This window comes from Engystomops pustulosus, chromosome 5 (genome assembly GCF_040894005.1).
Source record: "Engystomops pustulosus chromosome 5, aEngPut4.maternal, whole genome shotgun sequence".
In the NCBI taxonomy this organism is placed as follows: domain Eukaryota; kingdom Metazoa; phylum Chordata; class Amphibia; order Anura; family Leptodactylidae; genus Engystomops; species Engystomops pustulosus.
Window position 1 is genome coordinate 181,414,241 of NC_092415.1, and position 23,784 is coordinate 181,438,024.

General features: G+C 42.4%; 1 protein-coding gene across 4 annotated transcripts in view; it reads right to left on the minus strand.

The window, feature by feature from the left end:
- ESYT2 (extended synaptotagmin 2) overlaps positions 1-23,784 on the minus strand; it is a 90,897-nt gene that overhangs the window by 34,490 nt on the left and 32,623 nt on the right. For all 4 annotated transcript variants that reach the window (XM_072153970.1, XM_072153972.1, XM_072153969.1 and 1 more), the window contains exons 2-6: positions 13,862-13,903; positions 10,438-10,572; positions 8,403-8,479; positions 7,465-7,537; positions 6,154-6,243 (exon numbers count right to left, since the gene is read on the minus strand). In XM_072153970.1, the coding sequence (XP_072010071.1) occupies positions 6,154-6,243; positions 7,465-7,537; positions 8,403-8,479; positions 10,438-10,572; positions 13,862-13,903 (417 nt within the window). The remainder of the gene's footprint in view (positions 1-6,153; positions 6,244-7,464; positions 7,538-8,402; positions 8,480-10,437; positions 10,573-13,861; positions 13,904-23,784) is intronic.

A 23,784-nucleotide genomic window follows, 5' to 3' on the forward strand; every position in this document is an offset into this window, starting at 1 on the left:
TCCTGTTCTTTTCTGCTTTAAAACAGGGCTGCAAGTGACACCCACAATGGAGTTTCTTTTAAGCTCTACTAAAACCAAGCCAGTAAAATTAAGCTCTACCATTTTTTAGTGTGAATTAATAAATCACTTACTGGCCAAACGCTAACCTCCTACTCCTCCCACCCTCTCCAAAGACTTCTATGTGTGAGGTTAAATATGTGAGAGAAAAGAGAATGAGGAGGAGGAAAGCAGCCTAGAACTTAGAGGAGGAAGCATAATTCTTCAATATATTATATTAAAAAGATTCTGTGTTATCCCTTTTTTTTTCATATTTGTAAGTCCTACAGCCAATCACAAATCACCATTGACATCCATGTAAATGTACAACATCTATGTAGAACACATCAACCTCTTTTGAACCTTTACACATTGATCTTTCAGTATTCACCCCTCCTTAATATTTATCACAGGTGGAGTAACCAGTTACCTAGTGCCCGGTTAATTCCTTAGATGGGTGGTATTGGTTTTACGTAACGAGTTCCTTACATATATAAATACATCGAGTCATATGATAACTCAGGTATTCTTTTTGTAATCTTAAAAATGTCTGCAGATAATAAATCACAGAAAACACACAATAATGGAAAACATCTAGGGGAAAGGAGCAAAAATGAGAACACTACAACTATGTAACCTCTCACTGGGTCTGCGAGTCTAATTATAGGGGTGTTTCTGCCTTCATTTTGTATATTTTCTTGGTGTCTTCTTGCTACGATCTCATTTGTGGATAAATGTATATCTATATTCGACCCTGAGGAGTCCTTGTATTCAGGGCAACACAAATTGGAATTTTTTATTTTATCATTATTATTATTTATTAAGGTTAACCAGGTTTTGGTGAAGGACAACCGTCATCTCTGCTAGTAATCTTAATTAAAGGAGTTGTTCGGAGGTTTTAAAACAAAAACAGCGCCTCATCTGACCATGAGTAGTATTGCAACTAGGCTCTACTCATTTCTACACAGCTGAGCAGCAAAACCAGCACAACCCATGATCAGGTGTGGTGCTGTTTTTGAAAAAAAAAAAAGAAGCTATGTATTTCAACCTCTGGACAACCCCTTTAATACTTGTGACTTCTGGATCGTAAAATGGCATGTTCAGCTACCGGAACTTTTTAAAGCCTCACACCTGCCATACGGCTATAGATGTCCTATTTGCATGTGCAGATAGCATCTATATAAATGTCAAATTTTAAACCATTGTATAACCATAGCACCCAGGAACCTAGAATCTCCCATTTATTATAATATCAGGATTGTGGTTGTAGGTAAAACAGAACCGGAGATATTCATTGCTAAAGTAGCAGTTTAAAAAAAAATGTTTATCTGCACATATCTAGAACTTTTTTTGTTAAAGATTTATACATTTTTAATGCTGACTAAAAAATAATGTAAATGGTTAAAATGACCAAAAAAGCATAGAATTTCACATTATTTATTTGTCTCATAGAACGTAAGCTCTTGTGAGCAGGGCCCTCATATGACTATGTTATTCTTCTGTAATGTAATATTTTATTTGTCTGTTCCCTGGAATCTGTAAAGCACCACAGAATCTGATGGCTCTATATAAATAAAGATTATTATTATTTGTCTACTAATTCTCTAACAAAAATCTTTAAGTTAAAGTCAAAGTTAAAGTCTTACTTGTGATGAAAAAAAATATTTATTTATTTATTTTATGTAAAGTGGTTCGAAAGATATTGTCATTTAAATAAGTGCAAAACAGAACTGCAAAAAATGACCTGGACATTCGGGTACCAATCACTCTCAGCCCTGCGGCACACTTGGCGTTTTGAACCCTTTTTGGGCAGCTTTTAAGCAGTCCTTTAAAAAACGTATGTGTTTTTGACCCGTTTTAATCAAGATAAAACCGGTGAAAAACGCATGCGTTTTTTAACGGTCCGCTTAAAAACGGGCCAAAAACGGGTTCAAAATGCCACGTGTGCCGCCGGCCTTAGTCATAATACAGGTGTGCAGTTCAAAATACACACAATTTTTTGTTGCCGACACCCTGTGTCTAGAACCTTTTAGTAAAGTCGAAGTCTTATAGCTTTTCTGTTTGGATCCTGTTATAAATACACAGAAAGAAGAGGCGAAAGAAGAGGCGATAGGGAGAGCTCCTCTGGCAAGAAGCAAGAGGGCGGAGGGGAATTACATTGAAACTAGGGGAAAAAAAGCCAAACTACATTCCCTCTTTGTCAGTGATCAATACCATTTGATACGCTAACATTGGGGTTTGCCATTTATGAGAACCCAGCAAGTTGAGCAACTTAAAGGCCCAGAACGCCCTAAACATTTAGACCGCCATGGAAGGACAGCTTTCTTCTTCTTCACAACAGCTGGTGAGCTACAGGTTGCAGACTTATCTATAACCTAAGCTCATAAACAGATGAATGCATACAAAGCACATAAATAATAAATGAAAGCATTGAAAACACACATTAAATGCTGTGCCAAAAGGTAGTAATGGCTCAGAGAGATCCAATCAGGGCCGGATTAAGGATGGTGGGGGCCCCTGGGCGCGAAATCTGGTGGAGGCCCCAACTGAGTGTAGCGTGCATACCCGTCCTCCTGTAACACCGCTACATACAGCCGCCTCATCCCTAGTAACACAGCTACATACAGCCACCTTACCCCCAGTAACACCGCTACATACAGCCGCCTCGCCCCCAGTAACACAGTTACATACAGCCACCTTATCCCTAGTAACACAGCTACATACAGCCCCCTCATCCCCAGTAACACAGCTACATACAGCCGCCTCACCCCCAGTAACACAGCTACATACAGCCGCCTCATCCCCAGTAACACATCTACATACAGCCGCCTCATCCCCAGTAACACATCTACATACAGCCGCCTCATCCCCAGTAACACATCTACATACAGCCACCTCAATCCCAGTAACACAGCTACATACAGCCGCCTCATCCCCAGTAACACATCTACATACAGCCACCTCAATCCCAGTAACACAGCTACATACAGCCGCCTCACACCCAGTAACACAGCTAAATACAGACGCAACGCCCCCAGTAACACAGCTACATACAGCCGCCTCATCCGTATTAACACAGCTACATACAGCCGCCTCATCCGTAGTAACAGAGCTACATACAGCCGCCTCACCCCCAGTAACACAGCTACATACAGCCGCCTCATCCCCAGTAACACATCTACATACAGCCACCTCAATCCCAGTAACACAGCTACATACAGCCGCCTCACCCCCAGTAACACAGCTAAATACAGACGCAACACCCCCAGTAACACAGCTACATACAGCCGCCTCATCCGTATTAACACTGCTACATACAGCCACCTCATCCGTAGTAACACAGCTACATACAGCCGCCTCGCCCCCAGTAACACCGCTACATACAGCCGCCTCGCCCCCAGTAACACCGCTACATACAGCCGCCTCGCCCCCAGTAACACCGCTACATACAGCCGCCTCGCCCCCAGTAACACCGCTACATACAGCCGCCTCACCCCCAGTAACACAGCTACATACAGCCGCCTCACCCCCAGTAACACATCTACATACAGCGCCTCATCCCCAGTAACACATCTACATACAGCGCCTCACCCCCAGTAACACAGCTACATACAGCCGCATCACCCCCAGTAACACAGCTACATACAGCCGCCTCATCCGTAGGAACACAGCTACATACAGCCGCCTCACCCCCAGTAACACCGCTACATACAGCCGCCTCACCCCCAGTAACACATCTACATACAGCGCCTCACCCCCAGTAACACATCTACATACAGCCGCCTCACCCCCAGTAACAAAGCTACATACAGCCGCATCACCCCCAGTAACACAGCTACATACAGCCGCCTCATCCGTATTAACACAGCTACATACAGCCGCCTCACCCCCAGTAACACCGCTACATACAGCCGCCTCACCCCCAGTAACACAGCTACATACAGCCACCTCACCCCCAGTAACACAGCTACATACAGACGCCTCACCCCCAGTAACACAGCTACATACTGCCGCCTCACCCCAGTAACACAGCTACATACTGCCGCCTCACCCCAGTAACACATCTACATACAGCCGCCTCGCCCCCAGTAACACAGCTACATACAGTCGCCTCACCCCCAGTAACACATCTTTGTATCTACCTTCTCTCCTACCAGATATGCAGTCCCATTTAACATACACCTCAGCCCGCACCAGATGTGCAGTCCCACAGTTTATACAATTACACTCATTTGTACACTGATATATACACACCTTTATATACACACATAAAGTTCTACACTCGTATGCTTGCACCCATATATATACAAGTATACACAAACATTTATGTACCCATATACATTTATACACTAAAACACAAACTCAAAGTATATACACACATACCGTATATATACATAACACATACGGCATACACATTATATACAATATATATATACATATACATATATATATACATATACACACACATACAGTATACACTGACCATATATACACATGCTGCATATACATACAGAATATACACACATACAGCAAATACACACATGTTCAGTATATACAACATTTTCACACACATATGGGAAATACACACACACACACACACACACACACACACACACATTCAGTATGCAGAACATATACATACATACCACATACACAGCATATAAACATAAACATACATCATATATATATATATATGCTTATACAAATATATGTGTGTATAAATACAGTAAATGCATATATACACAGTATATACATATATAGACAGTAAATCCATATACACACAGTATATACATATATAGACAGTAAATGCATATATACGGTATATACAAATATACACAGTAAATGAATATATACACAGTATATAAATATATAGACAGTAGATGCATATATACACATATACACAGTTTATACACATATACACAGTATATACATATATACACAGTAGTTTCATATATACACATTTACACAGTTTATACATATATACACAGTATATACACAGTAGATGCATATATAAACAGTATATAAATATATAGAATGTAGATGCATATATACACACAGTATATACACTGTACATACACTGGGGGGGGGGGGGTTTGGAGCGGAGGAGAGCCGCTTGTTCCGCCAGTGGGGGGAGGGGGGGGCCAGCGGAGGACGGCCGGTTTTCGGTCGGGGTTGGGGAGCGGGGCGTGACCGCTTTTTCGAGCGGGGGAGGAGGTGGTTGAGCGGAGGACGGGCAATTGTTCCGCCGGTGGGGGGTTGGGGAGCGGAGGACGGACGCTTTTCAGGCGGGGTTGGGGAGCGGAGGACGGCCGTTTGTTGAGGCGGAGGAGGGGGGGGGGTAGAGTGGACGGCCGCTTGTTCGGGCAGGGGAGGAGGGAGCGCGAGCGGGGTTACGAGCAGGCGGGGAGGTTTAGCCATGCAGCGGGATGGGCGGGCAGGGAGGCGGGAACCTTTGCTGGGGGGCGGACGGCTCAGGAAGGTGGCGGCTGAGGAGTCAGGGCCCGGGGGCGCGATCTGGTGGGGGCAAGATGGTGGGGGCCCCGGGGCTCGAGCCCCGGGAGCCCCGCCTATAATCCGGCCCTGGATCCAATAACCAGGCGTGCTGCGCAATGTAGTTCACTAATGACATCAGCAATAGTTCTGTATATTTAGCATTAAGATTCAATTTATTTTCAGTATTTACGAACAGTTTGGGTTAATGACATCCCATCAGCAGTAATTGATCTCATCCGTCGCCAATATCCTTCAAACCCATATTACATCCTTGTATTGAAATCACATGAACACTAAGTGGATACTCTCATTCAACAAGGCTGCGTTCCAACATCAGATTTTCAGATGCAGTTTTTGAAGCCAAAAGCTTTTGATCATAATAATGGGTGAGAACATACAATTGAAAGGTTCTCCCCCTCTTCTTTTTTTTTTTTTACTTTACTCTGCTCCTGGTTTGGACATCAAAAACTGCATCTGATAAAAACTGAATATGGGAACATCTCCCCAAAACTTCTGCCAAATAATCTTATTCCCAGTAGCCGCCAAACAAGATATATCCAATATCTTGTGCCCCTCACATCAGCATGGGACAAACCAGAATAATAACTAATGGATCTCACTTACCGGTTTCTTCAGGAAAAATAACGAAATAGCCCCAATTATTGGAACGTCTCCAAGCAAAGGTTCCAGAATTACTCTTATCGTGCCATGGAGCTAGAAAAGAAGAATGGATACTTTTAGACGTTATGAAGACCAGGTTTACAGTCCTGCTCATCATTCTTGGCACCCCATGAAGTTTAAAGGAACACTCCAGTCTAAGCTTCAGTGAATTTATGATGCAAGGCCTGAAGGTAGGAGCATGACTCGTTTTTATTGTATTCCTAGAACCCTTTTTTGAACCTAGAGTCCTGCTCCTCCCTCAAGGCCCTGCACAAGTTATACATTTATAATGAAATCCCTGCTGCAACAGATACATCAAAAGGCTAAGTCCTCCTGATGTATCCAACAGGGCGGCCATTCAGCATATCTGTCTATGCCAGGTCCTGAATATGCTACTACCTGCAAACTTTTACATGTATCTGCAGTATATGCACAGACACAGAGCAGGAACTCTCCGCGCCCCTCTGCCAGCAGCCGCGACCCCCATCAAGAATGGGAGAAAATCCCAGCTGAGAGGTTCCAGAATCTTACAGATGGATACAAGAAATTGGAGGCGTTCATCTCAGGCGTTCAAAGAGTTATTAGGCAGGCTTTTATTACTGAAAATGCTGTTTATTCAGTTTTTTCTTTGAAATTGCAACATGCAAGTTTAAAAATAATGTATTACTTTGGACCATAAATGAAAATATCTGAAAGATTCAACTTTGGTACATGTCTAATTCTTTCTAATGAAAAAATTAAGGGGTGCCAATAATGGTTAGCAGCACTGTACATATTGTAACATGAATTACAGGGGTTATATTCAGTAGCAATATAAAACTAATCCTGTATTAGTCAAGTGCAGACTCTCCAGATACCGTACTTTGGGAGAGATTTTTTAGGGATTTGACTCCAGTTTTCCCCGAGCTACAAGCCCTGAAATAATTCTAAGTTCTTGCGATCCTACACAAATCGCGCTATAGCCCGGACGGTCACTGGTTATAGGGCAATTCTACATCAGGCAGTGGCTGGCCTAGAATTGTACACCAGCTCGGTGGACGCCCGTTACATCAGAAGGGCGGAGAAGGCTGATGCGCTGGCGTATGATAGACACCACCTTCGAGTACAAGTGACCGGGTCAACCCAACTGAGAGACTACTATGGTTCTAGGGGGTGAATGCAGAGTGCACCCAAAATGATTTGATCCAGTGGACCCAAGAAACCCCAATCTCACAAAATATTTAGGTTTCCCAAAACCATTCTAGCTTTCCTCACATGCACATACTCTTGTATTACCTGGATACTCTTCACACCGGCTTTGCAGAAATATCTTTTAATCTCCAAATCAATTTCTGTGTTCCCTACAAAACTGAAAAAGGCAAACAAAGAACAAAAGAGGTAATTGGAAACCGGGCAATTATATTTCACATCAATGTAATTACTAACATGCCATTTCCATTAGCTGCCGACACGGATGAGGATGCCAGATTTCAGCGGCACAGAGTGCTTATTATAGTGCGCTTCAGAAAAAAATAGTCACACAAACTAAGATAAGTGATCTTTATACAGTGCGGAGCATAACGAGCCCCCACTATAAGGATATTTCATCTATCACACTACTGTCTATCCCATGATGTCACAGCAGTCATGTTTCTGTTTGTTTAGTTAGCTGTCAACAAGGTGCGGGTAAACTGTGTATGATGTGGATCATGTGGCTAAATTTGAAAGGCATTAGCCTGAGGCTACACTACTGAGAAATAAGGATGACAGCTCCAAGCTCCTTTGTGCAGATTCTTCCAGAATGTATTATATTGTACACAAATGGGGAGATTTCTTGGGGCTTATACTCCAGTTTTTTTGGCGTGCATGTCCTGAAATAATCAAAATTACTAGAGAATCGTCAGTAATTGCTATTATTTCCCCATTCACACCGTCTCCGCGCTGGGTTATGATAAACATCCCCAAAGAATTTGTGGAAACACTGTACCCGACATAAACCAAAAGTATATCTCTGTAGTGCAGTCCCATACACTAGAAATGTAAATATAAAGTATATATCGGTATATATATAAAAAATATATATATAATCATATGATATCATTTAAAAATGTTTATTGTCATTTTTTTCTGAATGTTCTCCTTTCAATATACCAGTGACATACAAAGTACAAATTATGATGATAATACAAATAAAAAGAGATACACAGTGTTAGCTGGATTTTGGGAAGCCTTACCTTATCTGAAGATCCAGTATAATCTGTCTTTTGTCAACATTCTCAGTGTAGACTTTTACACCATTAACCCTTAGCGGCTGTCAAAAAAATGCAAACGAGAAGATGGCCATTGTAAAGTCAGGATTTCTTTAGACCACAGACTATGTTCACATCCTGTTATTGCCCTCCATTGTAAGGATAACTTGGGCGGATCTCCTTAGAGGGCTTGTACGTATTTCACTGCACTCACATACAGTGGGATACGTAGTCCAGTTCCACACTTCCCCACTGAAAGCAGGGGGTGGAGTAAATAGCGTCAGCAGCCAATCACTGCCTAGGATGGTCCCCCTGTGAAGTAACTAACCTTATATGGGCAGTTACATTACTGGGGACCTCCCAGAACATATGCGCAGCAGATGCCAGGGATGGATGCCATTCAATTGCATCTGTCCCCCTAGGCTATCATGGCCTCAGCTGAGTGTATTCTTCATTCATCAGCTGTAGGAAGCAAGATGGTTAGAAGTAGCTTTGCCTGGTCTTTCCATCCTTTGTTTACCATGGTTACACAATGTATACTGCGCAGATGGAAGCAAAAAGGTTGCCTCCATCTGCTAGTATATATGTTTATGAAGACTAATATATTGCCATGGTATTAAGGCAAATGTCTATAAAAAATTAAAGTGCACTAAATGTTATACCTTTTAACGGACTGTACCACTGATGTGTTAAAAAGTATGTTCTAGTCAGAATGATTTCCACAAATCACTCAGTTCATAGTTACAGGGGTTGTCCACTTTGAGCAAATAATTAATATGGTTTGTAATGAAAAGTAAAACAATTTTCCAATATGCTTTCTGTATCAATTCCTCATGGTTTTCTAAATCTCCGATCGCAATTATTCAACAGGGAGGTTCAATGTTTAGTTCCTGTGGAAAAAAATACGGTCCCTGGTCATGTGATGTCACGCAGGTGCACAGCTCGCTATATACCAGGTCATGTGATGTCAGGCAAGTGCACAGCTCGCTATATCCCTGGTCATGTGATGTCACACAGGTGCTCGACTCGTTGTATCCCTGGTCATGTGATGTCACACAGGTGCTCGACTCGTTGTATCCCTGGTCATGTGATGTCACACAGGTGCTCGACTCGTTGTATCCCTGGTCACGTGATGTCACACAGGTGCGCAGCTCATTGTATCCCTGGTCATGTGATGTCACACAGGTGCTCGGCTCGTATCCCTGGTCACGTGATGTTACACAGGTGCACGGCACGTTATATCCCTGGTCATGTGATGTCACAAAGGTGCGCAGCTCGTTATATCCCTGGTCATGTGATGTCACACAGGTGCTTGGCTTGTTATATCCCTGGTCATGTGATGTCACATAGGTGCGCGGCTCGTTGTATCCCTGGTCATGTGATGTCACACAGGTGCTTGGCTTGTTATATCCCTGGTCAGGTCACGTCACACAGGTGCACGGCTCGTTGTATCCCTGGTCACAAGGTGTCACACAGATGCATGGCTCGTTACATCCCTGGTCATATCGTGTCACACAAGTGCATGGCTCATTATATCCCTGGGCATATGGTGTCACACAGGTGCACGGCTCGTTATATATCCATGGTCATGTGATGTCACACAAGTGCACGGTTTGTGACAAACAGCTCTGATTACTGTCTGTGATATAACGAGCCGTGAACCATGGACTGGTGTTTACTCACAGGAAGTAAACAATGAGGCTTCCTATAGCAGAACAGCAAGCAGAGATCTAGAATGCAGTGGAAAAACTGATGTAATTATATAAGCATATTTGAAAATGGTATAACATTTCATTACACAAAAAAAACCCCAATTATTTATGGATAGAGGCCAACCCCTTTAATAATGAATGCTAGCCAAATTGATACAATTTTTGCAGAATTTACCTGCAAATAGCCTTTCTATAGAGAGCTAAGAGCACAGCTGTGAGGCCACACTTCCACCTTCTCATCTAAAGCATGAGTATCGTAACTGGTGAATTCTTCAGTTTCTCCAAATCATAAACCCTAAGGCACTAACCTGAGAGCCCATGTCAATCTTGGTAAAGCAGAACGTGCTCAGGTGGGCATTGGCTCCTCGGACCGCCGGTTCGATGGTTTCTCTGAACAACTTGTCTATGAACTGACAGATGAAGGGCCACATGTGTTTGACCGTCTGTAAAGAAGTAATAAATCATCCTAATTGGTTTCTTTCCCATTTTTCATGAATCTAAACCAATCACATTTACATAAATACAAGAGACAGGAAGATAATTATCACAAAGGGCACGAGTGGCGCCGCTCATAGAGACCAGACATGTTTCCATTCTGCTCGATTCTATTATAATACCGCGCTACTGTGAGCGCATTGGGCCACTGTTTATGCACATGTCCATATGGTGTCATCTGCAAGTGTCAAGAAATCATGTGCCACAAAAGTTGAAGAGTGAATTAGGACACATAAGTTCATATGCCTGAAATAAAGAGCTAAGAATACATAAGGCTGTGCTAAAAATAGGTGTCAACAACAGAACGGTCTACAACCTGACAAGAGACATAATACCGAAAAGTGATAAAAGGCTAGATGGAGGGATTGTAGAGGTCTTATTTTTCAGAAAATAGGGAGAAATCTGTTATATACCTGGAAAATGACCAATTAGCATCTATACTATGTACGGGACAAATACTAAGCTAGCCATGTGATAACATCATGTGATTTTTTTTTAAGTTTGTCATACCTGGTTTGCAACTCTCCATCATGATTGAAAGCACAGGGATCAAACATCTTAAATAATCACTAACTGTTAAACATAATTCAATTCACACATATTAAAATTTCCCTGTTGGTCAAACATAAGTACAGTACACACAGCTCTAATACATCCATTCATTCTCTCAGGTCTCCCAAATGCACCCACTCACATGCGCACACTGAGCACTGTTATATATACACAGGAACACACTCTTCACTGCTATACACACATAGGAACAAATTCATTACTGCTATACACACATAGGAACACACATCACTGCTATACACACATAGGAACATACTCTTTACTGCAATACACACAGAAACAAACTCATCACTGCTATATACACATAGGAACACACTCTTCACTGCTATACACACATAGGAACACATTCATTACTGCTATACACACATAGGAACACACTTTACTGCTATACACACACATAGGAACACATTCATTACTGCTATACACACATAGGAACACACTCATTACTGCTGTACACACACACACATAGGAACACATGCCTCACTGCTATACACACATAGGAACACATTCCTCACTGCTATACACACATAGGAACACATTCCTCACTGCTATACACACATAGGAACACATTCCTCACTGCTATACACACATAGGAACACATTCCTCACTGCTATACACACAGGAACACACTCTTTACTGCTATACACACATAGGAACACATTCCTCACTGCTATACACACAGGAACACACTCTTTACTGCTATACACACATAGGATCACACTCCTCACTACTGTACATACATAGGATCACTGCTGTACACACATAGAAACACACAGCACTGCTTTACACACACACAGAGGAACACACTCCACACTACTATACACACAAGGAACACACTCATCACTGCTACTCTTACATCTGAACACACGCACCACTACGGTATATAAATAGGAACACACTCATCACTGCTATAGACACACACACATACTGCTACTATCCCTGCTCCTGCAGCTCCATCTCCTGATATTGGTAGGAGGGAGCTTGATAAGAGCCATAGGACATGTGCAATAAAGCGCTTTCATTTGATAAGATTTATTACAAAATGCTCTATTGATTTGGGAAAAGCTGGTTAAAAAGTTAGTAACATTTTCGAGAAACCTGTCAGCCCCAGTAACTATTCTGCTTGTGCTGTGCCTCCAGTATTCCTCCCGGAAATACATAGTCATAATGTCCCTGTCCATGTAAATAACAAATATTCTAGCTACTCAACCTGTCTACAAGTGGGCACATTGTGCTCCCTGCTGTCTCAATCCCTGCTGATCTGGCATGTGTTATTCACTGTGAAAGCTTGTGGCGCTGCTAAGAAGTGATCATACGTAAGTGCAAAAGTATCATCTGTCGCCAAGCCTGACACGCTGGGATCACCTAGAAAATAAAATTATAATTAGCACGGGGACAAGATGTCCGGTGCTTCGGGCTGCCCGCACCTCCCTCTCCCATGCTGGGAGCATCGGAGACCGAGGTGACGTCACGCGAGAGGTGTGTATTCATGCCACCTGTGTGACGTCACCTCCATCTCCCAGCATGGGAGAAAGTGCATAATTAGCAGCCCAGAGCACCGGACATCTTGTCCCCGTGCTCCCAATTGCAACTTTCTTTTCTAGGTGATGCAGGCATGTCAGACTTAGCGATGGACAGCACCAGGATGAAGGTGAAGAGGAGCGTCGGTGAGTATTAATACATTTTTTTTAAATGCTTTTTTTTAGGTGGTTGGTTTCCTTTAAGCCAACCCCTCCAGTTTGAAAGGGGTCCATTTTAGGGAGTCTGGCTAAAACAGAAGTGCCCAAGCAAAAAGAAGTCTGTTCAAAAATTAGGGTTCTAAAACACATGGCCAAGGGGAAGCTATACCCACCTCGTAGTAGAGTGCAGCACCTATCATCACCACCAGTCTCAGTTGGTACACAGAGAACCGGTTCAAACCTTCATTTGAATCTCCATTATTATTTTCCATCACTAAAACAATATTATAGGGAGGGGGGGGGGGGGTGTCGAACAGATCCATTAAAATGTGCTTTGCTTTTAATGGACTTTTGATGGCTTCTGTTAGTGTGTGTTTTCAACACTTCCAACAGCCAAGAACACTTCAGCTTCTGTACAATTTACCTAATAAACCAGAGACACTTACTCATAGTTCCAGGCACAATGACCGTGGAAATCTTCTTATATTCGTTATACATGACCTCCTTCCTTCTAAACTCAAATTTTTTAATTGTGCCAGTAAACCAAAGGGCTCTCAGGGCTTTTAACAGAGCCCTTCTATGTTGTAGCTTCACAGGCTGTTACACTGAGCGAGAGTACTCCCTCCTTCCACAGTGTGACAAAACTTCCTCTTCTGCCGTAAGATTACATCAGACAGAGGGAGGGGAGGTGAAGTGCTGGGAGAGCAGAGGGGGAGGGGAAGAGTGTAAAAGCCTGTGAAGCTGCTTATAGAAAGGCTCTGGTAACACCCCAGAGCCCTTCTGACAGATTGGCATAATTTTAAAAGTTGATTTTAGAAGGAAGGAGGCCATAGATAATAAATATAAGAACATTCCCACAGGTACAGGGCCTGGATCTATGAGTAAGTGTCCCAGGTTTATTATGCTCGAGTCTGATGGTAAATCAAACAACATCTATATTAATACAATAGATCAGATTCACATAACTACAGGAATGGTAAAGTCGTACCTTGTTCAGCCATTCTGCTCTTTCAATGTCCGGAAAATGGACCTGTAAAAAGAAAAGCATAAAAGATTAGAAACAACACATAACTAAGCCCTAAGCAATACAACACATGCTGCATATTTTACTTCATTTATTTTTTTACTTTAGAGCCAACAATAAAGACACCAATAAAGATACCAAATATCTCTCATTCTTCATTTTTGCTACCTACTTCCAATTTTGCCTTTGAAAACCCTTATCAAATCTTAAACATATGAACATCCTCTAAGGGGCTGATGGTGAAGGTCATATAAGAAATAAGTTGCGCCAGCTATAAGCGGACAATACATGAGTTGAATCTGTATGTCCACAGATGAGCCGGACTAAGGGGTTGTTGGGAGAGAATTGTCTTCTATGGTTGTCCAGTCTGTGTCTTCGACAAAACAGTTTCAAGTAGCACATTCTGTCATACCAAAATAGTATGGACTACGGGTCAGCACAGAGAAAAGGATTCATAAATTCCTTCATGGAATACTTTGGGTCCATGTGCAGGACTACTGTTCACATGACAGAACATGGACCAAAAATACAACCATGTATATAAGCTGGAAGGCCAACCATGAGGCCTCCAGAGAAAGGGAGCTGACAGGACAAAGTGGTGGAAGAGCTAGGCCCCCTTTCCAAGGAGCGTTTTTCTTGTTTGAGTCCAATGCGATCCGTCATTGCACTGATCTCCACACAAACATGGTAACGGAAAAAAACGGGTTGTTGTCAGACGCGCTGCCCGATATATAGTTGATTCGTCACAAATATCTTTAGTTAGAAATTTTATTTGTATGGATAGTGGACTACGCGTTTCGGGGGTGGCATATTTTAATCGTAACCCACCAATGTGAAACAAGCAAATTGACTATTCAGCTCCAAAACATGACCATATACTTGATGATTCATGTTCTAGTCGTAGCTTTCAGAATGAGTGAAATCTGAGGCAATTTGCTTAGAACAATGCATTGGATACATCCGGAATTTGTTGCCAAAAAGGCTTTCAGTAGTATATAGAGCTCTGCAGGACACTTCCTTTAAGAAACAGAACAGGTTTCAAGCTTGAAAGTCTACACTGAAAGTTGTGTTCGCGCTTGATGTACGAAACAACACTACTGTCTAGTATCACAGCTCAGGCACATTTCATTACTTGGGGGGGGGGGGATAAGGGGTGTAATCGGACACGATTATGGTAGTCCATGGGAAGATGCAACCTGTTTTAGTGGTCCATACACCAGGAGATCTCTGGGGTAGATACACCATTTCCATGGTATTTGGACCCCATTGTCCCAGCAGTCAGTATAAGATATGAGTATTGCATATAGTACTTCTTACAGGCCCAATATTTTTTTAATTCTTTCTTCATGGAAAAACAACAATTCATGAACAGCATTAAACAAATCGAAATACAACAGTCCCAGGACCCAAGTACTAGTCACCACGAGAAAAATGCCCAATACGGCTAAGAGCCAAATCTGTTAATAGAGAATCTGATGGCAGAAAAAACGGAACATACACAAAACCACCAAAGATGGCAAGTGGGGAAGAAATAGTGGAAGTAACATAAAAAAGGGATATTCCTGGAAACCTTACAGGGAATTCCACTTCTCAAGCCTACTTCGAATAGAGGAGGTCGAAAAGATGTTTTCTTCTCTTCGGACGCATTGAACCAAGGTAGTGGGATGGGGGAATTTCCACCTAGCAGCAATTCAGATCCTAATTGCACCCAGAAGGTGTCTAAATACGGACTAGCAATGGGTTCTTGTCGACAGGGGTTAAAAGGATAAGATAAGAGAATCCTTTATCATCTCACCAATTTGGGAAGCTTCTAGTCATGAGAATACCAGTACAGGCGGTCCCCTACTTAAGAACACTCGACTTACATACGACCCATAGTTACAAACGGACCACTGGATATTGGTAATTTATTGTACTTTAGTCCTAGGCTACAATAATCAGCAATAACAGTTATCACAGGTGTCTGTAATGAAGCTTTATTGTTAATCCTGGTTCTAATGACAACCCAACATTTTTGAAATCCAATTGTTACAGAGACCAAAAAAGTTCTGGCTGGGATTACAATGCTAAAATATAAAGTTCCGACTTACATACAAATTCAACTTAAGAACAAACCTACAGACCCTATCTTGTATGTACCTGCCTGTACAGGGCCAGTTTGTAGGAACATTGAGTATCTGGAACACCTACTCCATCATATGACTTGGGGAGACCAGAGAGACAGAGGTTAATTTACAGCCAGACCCCTATTTAATTGATTGATTGAAAAATACAGAATAGTTTACCATTTGTAGTGTCTGGATTAGGTAAAGAATGCACCTCATCAAAAATATATTATAGATTGCACCTTTCCCAGAGTACAAATACCCTTAGCCCATCTCCACAGGTCCTTCAGAACCATTTACGTAATAACTCTTCATAACATGTAGACTTTAGTCTTGGTGCTCCTTAAAATTAGCATTTTGCATTAGGAATCAATCTCGTAAAGTGGTGTAGACACAGCTGTCCATTACCGCCGGTCATCTATGGCGCCTCCTCTATCACTAATGAATGATAGTAATATATTACAACGCTCGATTTTCCAATAATGTACACACAATGCCAGGTAAAGCTGAAGCAATGCTTTCCGTATCCTCTGAACGCCCGCACTAGCACTAAATATAGCAGATGTTGACATTGCTGCTGATCTAGACATACAGCAAATAACTCCAATTCGCTTATCATGGCTCGTGTTTAATTATTTAACATAGTGAACTGGAACATTGGTTTCTCAGGATCAACGCGATGACATGTTCCTCCGCTGGTCAGCTCCTATAATTAAAAGCTGCTCCGCAAACAGCTTCAATCTGCAAATGGACGTCACATTTGTTAATACAAAAAAAAAAGTCACATCGCACGGGGTTGAAAAAACCGGAGTGACATTTATTTGGAGCGGAATTCAATTACTATCAATCAGCCAAAATGGAAAACTCTCTTTTGGCTGGACATTTGACAGTCACCCCCCGCCCCTCCTTACCTTTCCAAGATCTAAAGGACAGAGAGGTGGAGGGAAGAATTTGAAAAGGTTTCCGGCTCTGCTAGTAAGCCAGCTTTCCATGTAGTAGGAGGAGGGGAGGCTTTATGTCTATGCTTTGTGTTCCATGTCCTGGGTACCACCGATTGGAGCAAGGGAAACTATACCAGTTGCAGAACAGAGGCAAAAAGTCCAAACAACTAATGCGGTTTCTGCCATGGGTTCGTACAACTGTAGGTAAATGGAGAAGGAAAAACCTTACCAAAAATTGTACAACTAAAAAGTTCTCAAAACATTGATTTTTGTAATTGGATCTTGATTAAAATCCAAAATCTTATTCCCTACAGAGAAGCTTCTGTGCAACATGAAAACTGCTTCAGCCCTAAAAACATGGCCCAATGCCACCCCTGGGAATCCCTGCTTAAAAATGCTGGAATCAATATCCATCTGCAAGGAGCCCATCTTCTTCTCCAACACCCCAAGTAACATCACATTCAACTCTCCCTCTTCTCTTCAACTCTTAGGGGTTTTTAATAGGTTAAATGGGTGAAATTTCATATAGAAGAGGGAATACTAATATGGACATTTCTTACCCTGCCTGAGGATACTATTAGTTTATTGGGGTAAAATCAGATGACTGTGTCCCGTTAAGTACCCACAGCAGAGAAAGTGGGTGCTTCATGCTTTATATTAGAATTATTAACAACAAAGGGGTTCCTAAAAATGTTGTGCCGCCCTAGGCAATCCTTCTAAAAACTTCATGCCAAAATGCTGCACAACTGCCCATCTAAGTAAATTGCATTCAGGCCTACTCCCATGTTTATAAAATGGCTCATCTAAACATATTACACACGCAAGGCCTCACTGCAGATTATGTGCACCCTATACCAAGTAATAATCACAATTTTATCATGTAAATTGGTTTTCTCCGCGTGGACAGACACTTTCTAGATAGCAGAAGGTTCCGTTTGTCGCCAAATAAATGATAAGCGACTAAGGCTCGAATATTTCCAGCAATACGCCATGACAAGCTGATGAATGAGGTGTAATAACTCTATCAGGTAATAAAAGGTGTCGAGTACACGGCGCCAATACACACAATAGATCTGATCCTATTGTAAATGTGCCCTATTATTCAGTAGCAGATCATAAGGCCTCAGCTACTCCTCTAGGCTCTGCCCAGAGAACGTTGTGCTGCTCGTTGTGTAAGCGTCGCAGTATACGAGGTTCTTTTCTGACACAATCCTGTGAATCATGAAGTGTAATCGAAAAAAAACCAAGTGCCCCACCCTGACAGCTCGCAAAGCCAGTCTGTTTCCTTTCTGAGTCATACCGTCACTACACTGCAGCCTGGCACATTTCACAAACCCTGGTCTCTAGGCACCCGGCGACTGTAAACAGCGCAGAAAGCCTGGCCTGTAGTGTAAAGGGAGGAGCGTTCCCCAAAATATATAGGATTCAGCAAAAGAAAATGCAGGCCTAGTTGAGAGTTACCTCAGACACAAACGTTCTCTATTAAATACATGTCTATTGTGTGGATGTAATCTATATGTAATGTGACATTGTTATACAGGGGATTAAGGCCTCATGCACACGACCGTATGGTCTTTTATGTTCTGTATATGCGGCTGGATTGTGGCCGTACATATGGGATGTAGTGTAACGTGGATGGCCGGCTATTGGCAGGCTGACAGAATGTTCCTTCCACTGGTTCTGGATACTGCACGTATGTACGGTAGCACACGTTGCACAGCCGTATGCAGCACGTATTTGTATGTTTGCATTGACTTCTATGTGCCGTACGGAAATATGGTGGAAAATTCGACATGCTCTACAATATATTTTTATATGTCCCGCTCATTGGAATGCATGGGGGCCATATACCGGCCGTATTTATACGGTCGTGTACATGAGGTCTAATAACACACTAAAAGCTCACAACAAATATATGGAATAAAATATACAGTGAAAATAATAGACAAACAAAGAAGCCAAAAAGGGAAGGCTGCCCGACTTTTAAAAGTTGCACTAAAATGAATATGCTTTTGAAAAAGTGACGTGGACAACACTTTTTTCCACACAAAAATTGTTGTGCATTGTGGAAAATGCAAATGGCACCTTTCAACCTCATGTTTGTGGATTTTTGTTTCAGTTTTCTTTCTTTATATGACTATGAGCAAGTGAAACAAGCAGGAACCGCCCCCCCCCCCCAAAAAAAAAATGTATTGATGCAGGTTTTATGCTAACATTGCCAAAAAATTATGTAACATTACAGGTGAAATAAATGAAATTAAAAATCACATAAAACAAAATCCACAACTCAGATCTAGCTTTTTGTAAAAAAGGGGGAAAAAAAGGAGCTTGCACCTTTCCAGAAGACTCACAGTGGGACAGGGATGTGTCTTCTCTTCAGCAGAGTCACTATAAGACTAGGCTCAGCTTCCTGATCCCCCACTCTCTCAGGAATTGAGGAAGGAGAGAATGAGGGTGTTGAGCAGAGTCTCTGTAAGAATTGGCTCAGCTCCCTTATCTCCCCCCCCCTCCCCCCCCCCCCCCCGACTCAGGATTGGGAGAGAGATGGTACTGAGGATGTTGAGGGAGACATTGGCTGTGTGTGACTCACTGAAGAGAATTCCTGAGGGGGTGTGAGGGAGCTGAGCAGAGTCAAACACAGCCTTTCTCAACACCCTCATTTCCCCCTCTCTCCCTCATTCTGCAGACCATACAGAACATGTGCAGATACACTAAGAGCACCCGCACCCATTACAAATTACACAGAATTTTGGTTGGTTTAGAAAATTCAAGGAATGTATGCAGATCTTGCCACTGAAGTGGATTCCACAGACATTACTGTACATGTGCAGATAGTTTATGGCTAGTCTGTGGTTAAACAAAATAAAAAATAGTCCTGTCATTGTCCATCGCAGAAATGGGATGTTCTTATATTAATCTGAATATTCAATGTGCTCCAAAAACTAAGACAAATTTAAACAAGGAGTCAACTACCGATTAAACTCTTCACATGGAAGATTGATGGGATCACTAACACCCACCTACCTTCTCAGGATTCTGCCACTGCACAGCCAATACATAGTAAGGGTGCATTCACACTGCCGTCTGGGGGGGGGGGGTGTATATGTGGCCGCATACATGTCCCCATAGGCGGCAATACGGTGCCACGCATGCCCGTGTGTGCGGTCATGCGCTGCTGTTTTCCATGGAGGGGGTTGGGGTCCCATCTTCCACCTCTCCAGCGCACAGCTGTATGCCCGCCCAGCATACTGCCGTGTGAATGTACCCGAATGTAGTAAGCAGGCCTGTAGAAACAATGTAAGGCCCCTTTCACATGAACATATTCTTTTTTTCAGTGCCGTATTTGGCACTATATATATAAATATATATAAATATATATATATATATATAATCACTTTTTTTTTTTTTACTGTATGCGCATGTATGTCACCAAATCTGTTCCGTATCCGAAAACGGATGGCAAATGATGTCACTAGCTTGCTTGGATACTACGCGTATATATGGCGGCATACAGTGCACAACCGCATGCATCACATTGGCTTCTATCACATTGGCTTCTATGATGTGTATGCAACAGAAATACAGGAGAAAATAGGAGATGCTCTAGATTTTTCTATGTCTGGATCACGGTACGGTGAGCAATACGGCTATTTAAATAGACGACCATATTGCCCATTGTAGCGAATGTGGCTGTATGCTGTCTGTACGGTACGGTACTGGTAGCACACGTTTCAATGAGTTTGTGTGAAATCAGTATAGTAGGGATTCTCCTATTGGGATCCCACCAGTTATGTTTTAATAGGTCTACTGAACCTGGGTTTTTTTGGGGGGATCCTGCCAGTAGCAGTACCAGCTCTCAGTTCACGTCTATAGGAATCTTTCTGCATACATAAAAAACAATATTCTGGGTCTGCATGTTGAGTTTTCAGACATTGGCTGCCTGGTATCCGCACTCTTTGTTGTGTTTGCAGCTTGTAATCATCTGTGTCTGTCATTCAAGGGGAGGAGGGGGCGGCAGGACCTGGAATGCCCCTAGGCCCATGTTCGGTTGTTCCAGTGAACAGTATTGTTATACAGATATTCTCTTCCTGGTTACAGGACTGCTTCATCCTCATTTTCTTAATCTTATTTTCTCCAAATAAGATGTTGGTTTAAAGTTAGGATCTGAATATAGAAAAACAAGATGCAGAAGCAGTGTCCTTCAGTGAACTCTAAAGGACATGGGATAAAAGCCAACAGCTATTCCTGCTGACCCCTTCATACACACTCAGCCTGGCAGAGCATGCATGTGTTCTTCAATGGAAGAAGACAATAAGTTATCAGACGCCACTATGGAGGACTTCCATACTGTGAGAGAAAAGTATCAAGCGATTTGTAAAGCCCAACAGAATAAGACACTGCTATGTAAATAAAGATTATTATTATCAGGCACAGCTAATTCATAGTTGTCCTCCAACAATATGATGTAGAAGTCTTCTTATTAAACAGGATGGGTATAGAGGATTTTACATCCAGATCTCCCTGGTTCATGATGGCACTGGCAGAAGTACAGAAACAATGGAAATCCTGGGACAAGGTGCATGTAAGTGAAAATAGTCAAAGGGGTTTTCTAGGGATATGGAAAACCCTAGTGGGCAGAGGAGTAAAAAAACAAACAAAAAACAAACAAAAAACAAAGTCCTCCGAGTCCTGGTTCCCACGTCAATCCTATACTACTGCCTCCACGAAAAATGGGACATGTTATAAGGAATGTCAATTCCTCCTTTATTGTTGCCATGGTCCTGAGGCCACTCATTGGCTGAAGCAAGTCCCAGGACTGAACAAAAAGGACCCAGGCAGGTTGTACTCCAGATTCCTGGAAAACCTCTTTATGAATCCATCTACAACAGAATTATATTGTGATTTGCACTAAAAACACGGTACGCGCCACATTTATAAAAGGCGTTAGGAAGTTTTCAGACACTTCTACGACTAGTTCTACAAAAGGGAGGGGCGTATAGAAAGGGGTGCAACTTTACTGACCCAACAGAGTGTTGCCCCAGTTTTCTGGCGTACAATAAGCAAACTTAGGCTTCATTCGGCGCCGGGGAGGGGAGGAGGGGAGAGGCGCCGTGCACCCGTCTATGGGGGGGGGGGGGGGCGAAATAGGCCGTATATACACGGGGGACGTAGATCTACGTCCCCCTAGAACAGTGTGAATGCAGCCTTATAGGAAGTGCAGAGTACGAATAGACATTCTATACTACGACAGATTTATCATCCGACACCACACTCTTATATGAATCTTGTGCAGCATCTGCCCCACTGTATCGGGAAGATTTTGAGTGAAAGCACTCAGGATAAAGTGGGCATTTGAGTATAATATGGTACAATTATTGTATGATATTTAAAAATTTTTAGAAATGGTGCAGACTTTTCAGCAAAGAAATTGATGAGGCAGAAAAAAAACTATTGCAAGTTTGTGCAAACCAAAAAAAATGTAGATATTTTTGTTTTTCAACACCAGGAAGCGAATCATAAATTCTCCCCAATGACTGTTCACCACTATTTACTCTCCACTTCACAATGCCTTGTGTTGCTGAGGGTATTTCACTAAACATTCCTAACGACAAAGAAAAGAAAGTGATGCCAGGAAGACATTCCTCGGTAAGGTGAGGCTAACCTCCTCTATGCAGTGTCCTTGCATCATGAGCTTCGGCAGGTGCCGCAGATGAAGCAGAGTCGACATTGGCAATTGTTATATGTAATCACCATGTACAATATTAGGTTCTGTCCAAATTATCATTGGAACCTCTCTTGCGGATATCAAAATGGAAATGGAGACCATCATGCCCGAGCACTGTCCTTCACTTCCATTGTTTTCTTTCTTCTTTAACAGAGGAGAACATTGGAAATAACCAACACATGTCACTGGAGCAGTGGCCTCACATAACCCACTGACTTATCTTTCCATAAAAACAGTTCATCTTTTTTAATTTACATACAAAACAAAACTACATGAAACATTGAGCAACTTTCTATCGGTGCTGCATTACAGTCTCTATCATAGCTCACAGTTGCAAACACAATTCTATAAGCTTCAGTGCTGAAACCTTCCAGCACAACTCTGGCTTAACGATAACAAAGAGCCAATTCTAAATCATTTTAATTTTGGGATCTGGTCAGGATTTTAAATATTGCTCAAATGTCCTGCTTGAATAGGGGAGCTTGGATAAATCCACAAACAACCAGCTGAATTGTGAGCGCAGCTCTGGAGAATAATATATTCTGTAACCCATGTTTACTACAAAATAAGTATTGCAGCATGAAGTGTCTGCGATGTGTAGGTAGCCAACGTAGAGGAAAGTGCTTCTTTCTCTGCTTACTCTGCTTTGGCTCTCGTCATTTGCTCTTGCAGGGTATTCACACTGCCGTTGCCAGTAGTACTGCGGGCCCACGGCGCTGCTCACCCCCTCCCCTCACCATAGCTTAACATAGAGCCCTGCGCCGTATTCCGACGAAAGGTAGGACATGCCCCATCTTTCTACAGGTTACGGAACGGTATGGTTCCGTGGGGCCTTTGCGATGTATGGGGGACGCATATATGCAGTATATACGTCCCCCATACTTTCGTGTGAATATAGCCACAATCTGATTCTACTTGGAATTCAGTTTTGCTAGCAAGACAGACAAAAGGTCATTGAGGTGTAAGAGCTACAATAACATAGAAGTTCAATGGAGAAGACAGGGAGAGTCACTAGAACTTGCTGACTTCACCCACCAGCTCAGAGGGAACTGCTAAATTTATAGACAGAGACTGCAAAGAGAAGTGCTGCTGGGAAAATTAAGATTACTAGTCACA